General features: G+C 40.8%; 1 protein-coding gene across 5 annotated transcripts in view; it reads right to left on the bottom strand.

Moving 5' to 3' along the window:
• Positions 1–825: 825 nt before the first annotated feature.
• tmcc1b (transmembrane and coiled-coil domain family 1b) overlaps positions 826–11072 on the bottom strand; it is a 16328-nt gene continuing 6081 nt past the window's right edge. For 3 of the 5 annotated variants that reach the window (XM_034869255.1, XM_034869259.1, XM_034869258.1), the window contains exons 3-8: positions 10580–10623; positions 9044–9825; positions 4206–4628; positions 2523–3007; positions 2293–2428; positions 826–2214 (exon numbers count right to left, since the gene is read on the bottom strand). In XM_034869255.1, the coding sequence (XP_034725146.1) occupies positions 1900–2214; positions 2293–2428; positions 2523–3007; positions 4206–4628; positions 9044–9649 (1965 nt within the window). In that variant the 5' untranslated portion in view covers positions 9650–9825; positions 10580–10623 and the 3' untranslated portion in view covers positions 826–1899. Of the gene's footprint in view, positions 2215–2292; positions 2429–2522; positions 3008–4205; positions 4629–9043; positions 9829–10579; positions 10624–11072 lie in introns of all 5 variants that reach the window. The other 2 variants (XM_034869256.1, XM_034869260.1) reach the window with 2 other exon arrangements.

Raw genomic sequence — 11072 nt, 5'->3', positions numbered from 1 at the left:
ATGCCCTGTGCACGTCTGGTCTACCCAGGTGATTTTAATTGTTGGTCTGATTCCTCAGGACTGGGCTCTACAGACTGCACTTAACTGACTTTTTCCAGACTGCTGGTTTGCTGCCAGGACTCCTGTGGGCAATATAGCGGCTTATGTCCACATCCAGCATATTAATCTGTATCTGTTATACCCACAACACCCACTGCGACTAATGAAAAGGGTTAAATGTGCTAATACATTTTGCTATGTCATAGAAGGTCAACAACAGGTGTAATTAAGAACATTGATTGCTCAATTTCTTTGAGTGACCCAGTAGGCTATTCCAATCCTCTAACAAAACCGGGGCATATATACACATGATTTTCCTACTGTGACATGGCAAAATGTCAGTTATGAAAAATGTCTATTAAGGTCTCTTGGTATGCTCCCTCACTAAGCATAATCCACTTCAACATGTTGGCAATTCTAAGAGGAATTAGTAAATTAAGTTTGAGTGTTAACATGACCCTTTCGCTGTTTTTACCTTGCAACAAGACAGCAAAAATGACATCTGTAGGATAATGTAACTACCAGTCTGAAACATCCACAATTTATTTCTATTACTATCATAGCTTAAAGTCCAATTAAACCTTTTTTTATGTACATGTTGCCTAGATTTTAGAGGGTATTACTAGTTTATGCACCACACTGGTGAGTGTGTTCAACAGCTGTAAAAACATGACTTAAATACAGCATATTCCCAAACATATGGCCCACAAGTGAAGCAATCTGACCCCAACAAGAGACGTTTTGTAGAGTAATGTCTTTATGACATTGAAGACAAACACAAGTTACTTTCAATTTCACCTTTTAAAACAGCAAATTTATTTGTCTTTAAAAAATAAAAAAATCAACTAAAAAGTATAACTATTTCATTGCCACTAATAGAAACAGTACGGAAGCACTGAGTCTTTGAGCACTTTAACTGCTCTTCAAGTATGTTAATTCAGTTCATAGATTATTCTTCTGCAGTGGAAAAGTCACCAGGATGGTTGGCCTGAGGGCAGGGTTGCAACTCCAAACTTCATTCTTGATAGTAATATCCTGGTTGTGGCAGAACCAGTGTTATTGACTTTGCAAATCCACAATAACCAAGTTAAGAATCCACTATTATTTGATCCAGTGACAAGTCTGATTCCAGAGCAATGTAGCTGATGTGCAAGCGCCCCATTCTTCAGAGTGTAGTAATCAGGGAGAGGAAGAGTTGGTCTCACAAGCAACAATTTTAAAAGATTGAGTAAAGGGAAAAGAAGGAGTAGACTGTAAAGTCTAGTCCAGGCAAGAAGAGAGAGAACTTACAACCAAATAATATGGACAACTAAATCAGCAGAACACGGTATGCTCATTACAGTTAAAATACAAATAAAAAGCCATCAATCAACTGTAATAACAATAGCAGTGACTTCAAAACCATACCACTTAAAATCAGCTCATAAGTAATAAAACTGCATTACAATTTATGCTGTGGGGAAACAATGAAATGTTTTCCACATGTAAACAAATTCACTCAAAAAAAATAAAAAAAATAAATCAAGTGTGCAGTTCTCTTAGCCCCTCCTTCATCTACATATACCCCATTCACCCTGACACTATGCGTCACAATTACACCAAAGAATGCAAAGTCAATACCAAACATCCAGCCTTTTCTTCCCTTATACTCTGTTTTATTCTTCTCAAAACACATTTCAGAAAGTGATAAAGTGACAAACCTCGGATGCAACCCTTCTGAGTGTTTTCAAAATCTGCTAAAAAGGAACAAAAGATAGGACTATTGAGATTCAACTCCCTGTATGTGTCAGTGTCCTCCCTTTACACATCAGTCCCAAAGCCTTTGTCCCTTCATCATATAAATAAGCCTCTCCAAGCCGGTCATCTTGGGTGCAAAAGAAAGCGATGCAGATACTCTGAAATGGCCTCCCAGTGCCTCCAGAGAAAGGCAAGGAGGATAACGAGGAGCAGCGTAGAAAACGTGCGGCTGCGTGTTTTCATTAAGGGGACGACACAGTTAGCCACCGTGGACACGAACACCAAAAGGACTGCCATAACAGCTAGGAGCACATTGATAAGTTTTCCAAGTAGAGTCCTCGCTGTGGCGTTCTCCAAACCCTCGAGCTGGACCACCTGCTGTTGCTGCTGCTGCAGCTCCATCTTGGAGATACGTGTCTGACATGCCTCCAGTGCCTCCTATAGATCAGAGACAAAACTGTCAGTGAAATAGCTCTGCTGACAAAGCAGAAACATGTTCATTTTGGTGAAGCTCACCTGAATGTCCCTTGCTCTTTCATAAGACTGATAAGCAATCTTCTCCTCCATGCTGGCTAGTTCCTGTTTCAAGTTCAGTATTTCATTCTGGTGCAGTTCCGTCAAGTCATTGAGCTGTTCTTCTAAACGTTCACACCTGCAAAAGAGTGACAGTAGTACGTCACAAACCGGATGTTTTCTTTCTACCCACACAGACCTGCTATACTACACTAAAAGATATGATAGGATACCTGTATCGTTCCTCTTGCAGGGCCTCCATGATCAACGTGTAGTCCCGCTGATAGTGGCCTTTTAAGTTTTCAAAGGACTCCTCCAGTCGACCTTGGTTTTCCCGGAGGTCTTGGATCTCATGGAGTATAGCATCAAAGCCTGAGGCCTGGGCATGATCAAGGGTATTTCCTTTGGAGCTAGGAGGACCTCCCGGGGCTCCAGTCGTGCTGTTGGCTCCTGCAGAGCCAGAAGTGGCGCTAGAGCAATCCTCATCACTGCCATACTTTGGGCTGGACTGCAACTGTCCGGTTCCAAGGATCCTCGTTCCCCCTGGGCCAACACCTTCATCTCCTTGGTTTTCATCCAAGGAGTCTTTCAGGGCTGCAATGTTATCAGCACTGCCGAACTTGTTGCGGATAAGTGAGGCAATTTCTCTCGGCTTAGACACCACGGCTCCGGCTGCAGAATGAGTGGCTTGAGAGAAACTGGAGAGGCCGCCTGTCACCTGTAATGAGTGCGGTCTGGTCAGTTCTAAGGCTGCGTCACAGTTGCACTTGGGCTGTAACGAAATGGAAAATAAAACCAAAATCGCGACACATAGCTCCACGAACCTGTGTCGTGGTGGGAGAAAGCAGAATCGCAACACACCCCTTCCAACTCCCAGAGTTATCCTTCTCGTCCAGATCCAGTGGTACCACATCTTTAAATTACTAGTAGTCCTTTTGGTGCCTTATTTTTGTTTTGTCTGGTAAATTTACCTTACTGTACAGACGGCTAAAAACGAAAGTGGGGGCACTGGTAATGCTAACGGAGGTGTAACATTACGAGCGGCTGCTGTTGGACTCGGCCGTCTGGGTCTGTTTCCCCGACGGTTCAGTAAATTGTTGTTGCACCGGAATTAAGTGCTGGCCGGGATGGCTGCTAGCTGGCTGGGATCTGACTGTGGAATGGATGTGTCTGCGGACCGGGCTGTTGTCAGCTCTCATCCCGACTGAAGCGTCTCAGCGCTGGGAGACTGAGGCAGAAGACAGGGGTGTGCTAGCTAGTTAAATCACCATTCGATTAGTTGTCTATCCACACAGTTAACGTTACTGATGAATTTGTGGGTTAGCTAGCCCAGAGTTGTTAACCGTGGTCAAAACAATCTTACTAAAAATAAATGAGCGTGTTGAACGGGGCCATAATCTTATTTTAACCACCAAGAATTCCATTAGGATTAGCCACTTGTCAACCAGCAGCTTTAAGGTAGGCACCAAAGCACCCTGTTCCCCCTACAGGTTTGGAGGGGAATTGTTACCAATATTCTTATGTCTCATTCCAGCGAGTTAATGAACCACTGAAACTATTTTGGAAACATTATTTTAAGGTACAATAGAATCTTTGGTGTCGGATTGATCAACACTGAAATCAATCAAGCAATCAATCAATATCAATACATAAGGTATCTGTTGTATTACTGTGTTGCAAACTGGGACGTAATCAATGACACAACAATGCCATGTGGCAGAAAAAAATGTATTACAACCCCTTTGTGTTTATCAAGTCAAGTGTCTAATCTCTACTAAGTTGTCTGCTCTCTTAGCTCTTTTAATTTGACTTAAATCAATAAATTTAGATGAAATACTGTACTGTGCATATACTTTTATTGGAAAATACCTTTTCCAATAAAAGTAGAACATTGAAGGCAACAGCAAATCACACACCTTGGCTCCGACATCTTTCAGCCCCTGGTGCATGTCTCGGAAAACATCTTTGGGCTGGCGAGGGATGCCGTTGTGCTCCACCTCTCGAAGTTTCCGGTGGTAATGCTCCAGCTTCCTCTGCAGTTGCTGGATACTCTGCGCTGACTTTTGGTTCTTTTTCTCAAACACCTGCTTGATGCGTGCACTCTGCTGTTTGTCTGCATTATTGGCAAGTTTCAGGTATTCAGCCACGTTGTCATCACGTGCAGTTTGTTCAATTTTGATTTGTTCTGTGAGTTTGAGGATCTTCTGTTGTAGCTGGGCAATGGCCTGCTTAGTTCGCTGGGGGTCTGGGGTATTGTCCACTACATCATACCCATCTGCACCGTAGGGAAGGGCATTGGGTGACACAGCAGGGCCTGATCCATCATAATGATCCATCTGCTCAAAAAAGAATATGGAAAGAAGCTTTTGATCATTTGAAATTTGTCAAGACACAACTTTAACACTGTTAATTATTTAATGCTGTCATGGTATAATTTAATCATGCATTTGCAGCCACTGGGTAGTTTTATGCTGACTGTGACATTTTATGATACTTAATTTGGTGTTTATGATGTCGTCACCCCTTCTAGTGTTAAGCTTTTGTCTAATGAGAACCCTTACAGTATCTATTGTGAAAACTGTGTTTAAATCAGTTTAATACACAGTGCTGTATTGGCTTAATATAAGGTTGTTATTTTTCCGGAAACTAGCCTTTGAAAACCTGCAGTCACCAGTTAGGTTATATCTGTCACTGCCCGTTAACAGCAGATGACGCCTGTAAAACAAAAGTTTCCTTTTGTAACTTCAAAGCTCCAGGTTAAGGAGTCACAGTAGGAGAGATGCAGTAACTGTTGTATAAAAACTTAAAAATAGGCCAAGTTAACTGAGGATTGTCAAAGGATTATTACTTTGATTTTAATTGTTTGCAAATTATGTGCAGCCATAAACAGTTATCAGAGCCTTGAGGCTTAAACTGGGGCGAGAAGAGGAAAGGTAAATATCAATCTGCTTAATTAACACGAACTGAAATGGTTCCATCATAAGATAGGATTCCATTACTGGAAATGTGCCAGTTGGAGCTCCTTGTACTTTGAAGAACTGAATGTAAAGTATGTCTAAACAAGTTTAAGTGTGAACCATAAAGCTAGAATAGAGTATTGTGTTTTCTGACAACGTACAGTACAGGAAGATGTTGAAAAGTTACATTGACAGAGGTGATCAGAAAGAGATGCTAATGAATAACCTTCAGTTATTCATTCATTCATTCATTATTCAACCTTCAGTCCCTATACAGGGATGTCTGGTTATACGCCAATATAAACCAATGCATTGGGTATTTAATTCCAGGCATTTTTACTTAAACTGCAGGTACAGTGGGGCTTGAAAGTTTGGGCACCCCAGGTACAAATTTGTATTAGTGTGCATAAAGAAGCCAAGAAAAGATGGAAAAATCTCCAAAAAGCATCAAATGACAGATTAGACATTCATCTAATAAGTCACAAAAAAAAACATAAAATGGCGTCTGCAAAAGTTTGGGCACCCTGCAGAGTTTATAGCATGGAAAGCTGAGACCTGACAGCGTCATGGATTGTTTTCAGTCGTCGTCTGGAAAGACCAGGTGATGTCAATCTTAAGGTTTTAAATGCCCAGACTCATCTGACCTTGCCCCAACAATCAACACTATGTGTTCTTCTAAGCAGTTGTCTAGAAAACTCAAACTGAAAATAATTGACGCTCACAAAGCAGGAGAAGGCTATGAGAAGATAGCAAAGCGTTTTCAGATGCCAATATCCTCTGTTCGGAATGTAATTAAGAAATGTCCGTCATCGGGAACAGTGGAAGTTAAAGCAAGATCTGGAAGACCAAGAGAACAGAAGAGCTTGCACGATTGTGATAAAAGCAAGTCCAAACCCACGTTTAACTGCACGATCCATCTAGAAAGACCTGGCAAACACTGGAGTTGTGGTACACCATTCCACTATAAAGAGATACTTGTACAAATATGGTCTTCATGGAAGAGTCATCAGAAGAAAACCTCTTCTACATCATCACCACAAAAATCAGCGTTTGAAGTTTGCAAATAAACATATAGACAAGCCTGATGCACTGTGGAAACAAGTTCTGTTAACCGATGAGGTTAAAATAGAACTTTTTGGCCAGAAGGAGCAAAGGTACGTTTGGAGAAGAAAGGGCACAGAATTTAATGGAAATAACCTCTGTCCAACTGTTAAGCTTGGGGGTGGATCAATCATGCTTTGGGGTTGTATTGCAGCCAGTGGCACAGGGAACATTTTGGGAGTAGAAGGACAAAGGGATTCAATAAAATGTCAGCAAATTTTGGACGCTAACTTGATGCCATCTGTGAAAAAAATGAAAGTTTAAGAGAGGCTGGCTTCCACAAAAGGGATAATGATCCTAAACACACCTCAAAATCAACAGGGAATTACATCAAGAGGCGTAAACTGAAGGTGTTGCCATGGCCTTCACAATCTCCTGACCTCAACATAATGGAAAAATCTATGGATAGACCTTAAAAGAGCAGTGCGTGACATACAGCCCAGAAATCTCAAAGAACTAGAAGACTTTCGTAAGGAAGAATGGGCGAAGATACATCAAACAAGAATTGAAAGACTCTTGGCTGGCTACAAGAAGCATTTACAAGCTGTGATACTTGCCAAAAGGGGAAGTACAAGGTGTTACTCTCCAGGGTGCCCAAACTTTTGCAGACACCATTTATTTGTTTTCTGTTTTTTTGAAAGTGTAAATGATGGAAATAAAATCTAACTTTTTGTGACGTATTATACGAATGTCTAATCTGTCATTTGATGCCTTTTGGAGATTTTTTCCATCTTTTCTTGGCTTCTTTATGCACATTGATAAAAAAACAGATTTACCTGGGGTGCCCAAATTTTAGAGGCCCACTGTATATTGCACAAATTAAAACAATTAAGCAGTACAAACAGGTTCTTGGATAATTCATTGTTTATCTGTATTTGTTGAAGGGGCTACAAAGCATGGTGGCAAGGAAACAAACATATCAACCTCCTCTGAGGATTGTGGATTACAAATAACAGGTCATGCGTTTTCTTTTTTAAGATAGACAGGAAGACAGAATAAAGTTTTCCTATTTTAGCTTGAAACATCTGTTGATAAACTTAATTCATGCTTCCACTGAGTTGCCAGAGCTGGCCCCCTCATTTAACAACGTCTACTTTCTCCAGATTTGTCATTTTGAGATTCCCTTTCATACTGCTGGAATTTAGCCCACTACTATGGCCCTTTAGTGAGTAAAGATCTTCTATTGTCTGCTCTTATTAACATGCCAGGTTTTATATGTTCTAAATACGACAGACATTTCCAGATTTCTATCAAAATTCAAATCTAAAAAACAACAATCATCCCACAAGTTTGTGTTTTTTTAGCCCTGCAAGCCTTCTCTGACCTGAAGTACACTCAGACAGCAAAAGGCTAAATTTAGTAAGGCTTAAAGCACACAGTGACCAACCACTCAATGCAATCGCTGACCTTCCACCGCTGACAGCTCATCTCCCCATTTACCAGTTCATCGAGGCACATTCAAACCATTAACATTTGCACAATTCACTTAGTAGACATCCTTGCATAGATATAAGTGCATGACTTAATTGTATCTTTTGTTTATACAGCTATGTTGCAAACAAATACAATGCATTTGTTTCCTCATGAGTGCACAGTGTCTCCTTGGTTTACGATTTGCATTGTGTCCTGAAGTTTTTCTATGAATACAAAATTTTAAGATTTTATTTAGTAATAATAATCTTTTGTTATGCAAGTTGTACTACACATTTTCTAGGACATGTTCTAACCTTTTTGTTCAAAATAAAATAAATAAAATCAGTGACAAAATCCCTGAATAATAGATTTTTCTATTTAAATTCTATTTAAAAAGATAGATAAAAAGATTAATAAATTTAAAAAAAAAAAAATTCCAACCCCAAAAATATTTGTAAAGGAATAGAGGAGATTGTTTGTGTTCCAGGGATATAATAAGGTTAGTGGAGTACTCTCAATAATGCATGCAAATGTTTTAATCAGTATTAAGTGCAAAAAGAAAAATCTATTATTCAGGGATTTTGTCACTGATTTTATTTATTTTATTTTGGACAAACAGGTTCTAAATTGTAGAACTAATTCCCATCATGTTTTGGGGGTGCAAGCAAGAAATATGGTGCTATGGCGTCAGTAAACTGTTGGCAACACCTTGAGCCGTGTTTTTTTTATAGTTTGGCAAATTAGCAACTTGGCCGCTCGATCTCTTCAGTCCCTCTCTAGCTTGCTTGACCACATTACCGTGAAACTTTTTTTATAACTAACGTTAAGTTTTCTTTAAGAAATGGTTATGTTATAAGCAAGAGCAGAGTGCAGGATGTTCCTTTTTCGAAATTTCTATGAAACGAGGATTATGCCAGTTTGCATGTATGGGGGTGTTCAATGTTGGATTTAACTACCTGTTTTCAGCTTATGATGAAATAAATATCAACATATTGCTGGAAATAAAAATGTGAAAAGACAGAAGCTTATTATAAATATTTTAAAAATGTGTGAATAAATCTAACTGCCCCATGACGGATTTACATTTCACTTTCCACGAGCCGTGGCAGACAATGTCAATTCTTAGTCGGGGATACCCCTATTAAACATGATGATTACGATACGTAAGTTCTGTTATAAGACATTTGACAAATATTGGATTTATGATATATACAGTATATAGTGTGTATGTTAATCATGGTTTATCTCTCACCTTGACTACTTGACAGGACTGAGACACTCACCTTGTCAGGCTCCTCAGTTGATTGGTAACCAGAGGTCAGCAGCATGTCAACTAGAGCTGGGCTGCTGGGTGTATCTGTGGTCGAGGAGGAGCGTGGGCGTCCAGCCTGCAGCAGGGCTTCATGGGTGCTTCGCCGGTGGATCTGTGGGCTACCTTTTTGGGGAGGATCCCCAGTGCCCCCCACCTTGCTGCGGCGGCTCTGCAGGCTGGAGCCTCGCTTCATAATTGGTGGAGCACCTCGGATCTGCTGCAGAACACGGCTCAGAGCTGCGGGAGGGGCGGAAGGGTTATCAGAATCCAAAGGGAGGGCCAAGGTGGCTGGAGCGTCCCCTACTTCTGACCCTACATCAGTGGTTTCGGAGGGAGGGGCACCTGTGCAGGACGAGACAGAGTCATGTGGGGAAACAGAGGAGCGTCGGCGCTGTGGCTGGAAGAACTGCTTCAGGCCATGGCCTAACACTCCCAACGCTCCAATGTTCTCCAGGGCATTGTGGGTGATTTTGGACAAGCCATGCTCTGACTCCGACGCCCTCCTGCCGACCTCCGGCTCCGCTCGGCCTCCTGTGTCCGTCTCCTCTGGACTCTGCTCACTACTACCCTGATCCATCAGAGACCTCCAGCTTCACAGTGAGGTTCTACTTGGGGGTGCAGGGGACTAGCTACGCCCCGTCAACACCCCCACTTTGAGTGACTGGTTGAAAGCCGGAAAGCAGATGGGAAGAGTGCTGAGTTGGGCCTTTTGAGTGGACATGCATCTGTGGCTTGGCTCAATGTCATGCTTGTCTACTACAAAAGGAAAATAAAATGAATTACGACATGCAGCAGCGAGTGATGAACATAATAAGCAGCAGAATTAAAAACAAGCAACATAAACTGGGTTGACACGGACATGAACAGGTTTTTTATTCATTTTGTCCAAACAAAACATATTTTCGCAAACAATTCATGTTTGAAAAAATATATGTCTCACTGCTGAATGAAAACCGTAGCTTCATTTTAGCTCAACAGCATATGGCATGTCTGACAATGCCAACCCGGTAATGCAAAAACACAGTCTACCAAATAAACAAGTTTTGAGAACAGTTTCTAAAATGCCAGTCTGTTATACTGCACATGTTGAAGGTCAATGCCTTAAGCAGTTTCTGAAATCACTTTCTATTATTTATTTCGGGGCCTGACTGTACAATAGCCCTTATTATAGTTGAATAATGACATTTCAGAAAGTGTATATTATGGAAATTAATCAACATAAGTGAGGGTGCTTGGATGGTGCTAACAAAGAGATTGCAGTGTGAAAAATGAAAATTAAATTCTAAACAGACAGTGATTATTATATAATTCTATACCTATCTACGGAGGTCTCCTCTTTCATCTCCTTTCATAGCAAGGCTTTATCCTGTAATGTGAAGGACCATTCCAAGACTTTGGCTCTCAAATGACTAATGATTATGTAAAAGCCTTTTGGTTTATCAACATGTAGTGAGACACTAAAAAAAGCAAGAAAAAAAAGTTGAGACAGAGTGTGACGAAAGCTTACCATCAGCCCAGCTTCCCCTCTGCTGACTCACAACTCAGGATTGGCTAAATGAACAGAAATAGAAACAAAAAAAACTAAATGATGTGCTCCATACAACAGAAAAGGAAAAGGTTAAAAAAAAAATATGCATACTGTGGCATTACACAGAAATAAACAGACCTGAACACAAACCTCCAACTCAGTAGTAATGAATATGTAAAGGAATGCTACACAGATGAAACTTCAAAGCACCTAACATGCTGAATGTTTCAAGGAGTTTGTTAAAAATCTTAAGAGGCAGGAGTAAGTCAATGCGGGATGAGCCTTGTTGTGTTATAATAGCAACTGTTGTACATTACAGAAGACGCTGTTGAAGAAATTCGAATAGTAGTTCTACACAGAGACAAACATCAAAACATTGCATGAACGCTGCTCAATGGAGCTTGTATGGGGGGGGACTTCGGGACCTCCTCTCCTAGGCCAACGAGCCAAAAATGTGCACTACACACACACA

The sequence above is a fragment of the Etheostoma cragini genome, chromosome 4 (assembly GCF_013103735.1).
Source record: "Etheostoma cragini isolate CJK2018 chromosome 4, CSU_Ecrag_1.0, whole genome shotgun sequence".
Lineage (NCBI taxonomy): Eukaryota > Metazoa > Chordata > Actinopteri > Perciformes > Percidae > Etheostoma > Etheostoma cragini.
The sequence above is the reverse complement of the archived record's forward strand: the minus strand, read 5'-3'. Positions and strand labels throughout refer to the sequence as shown.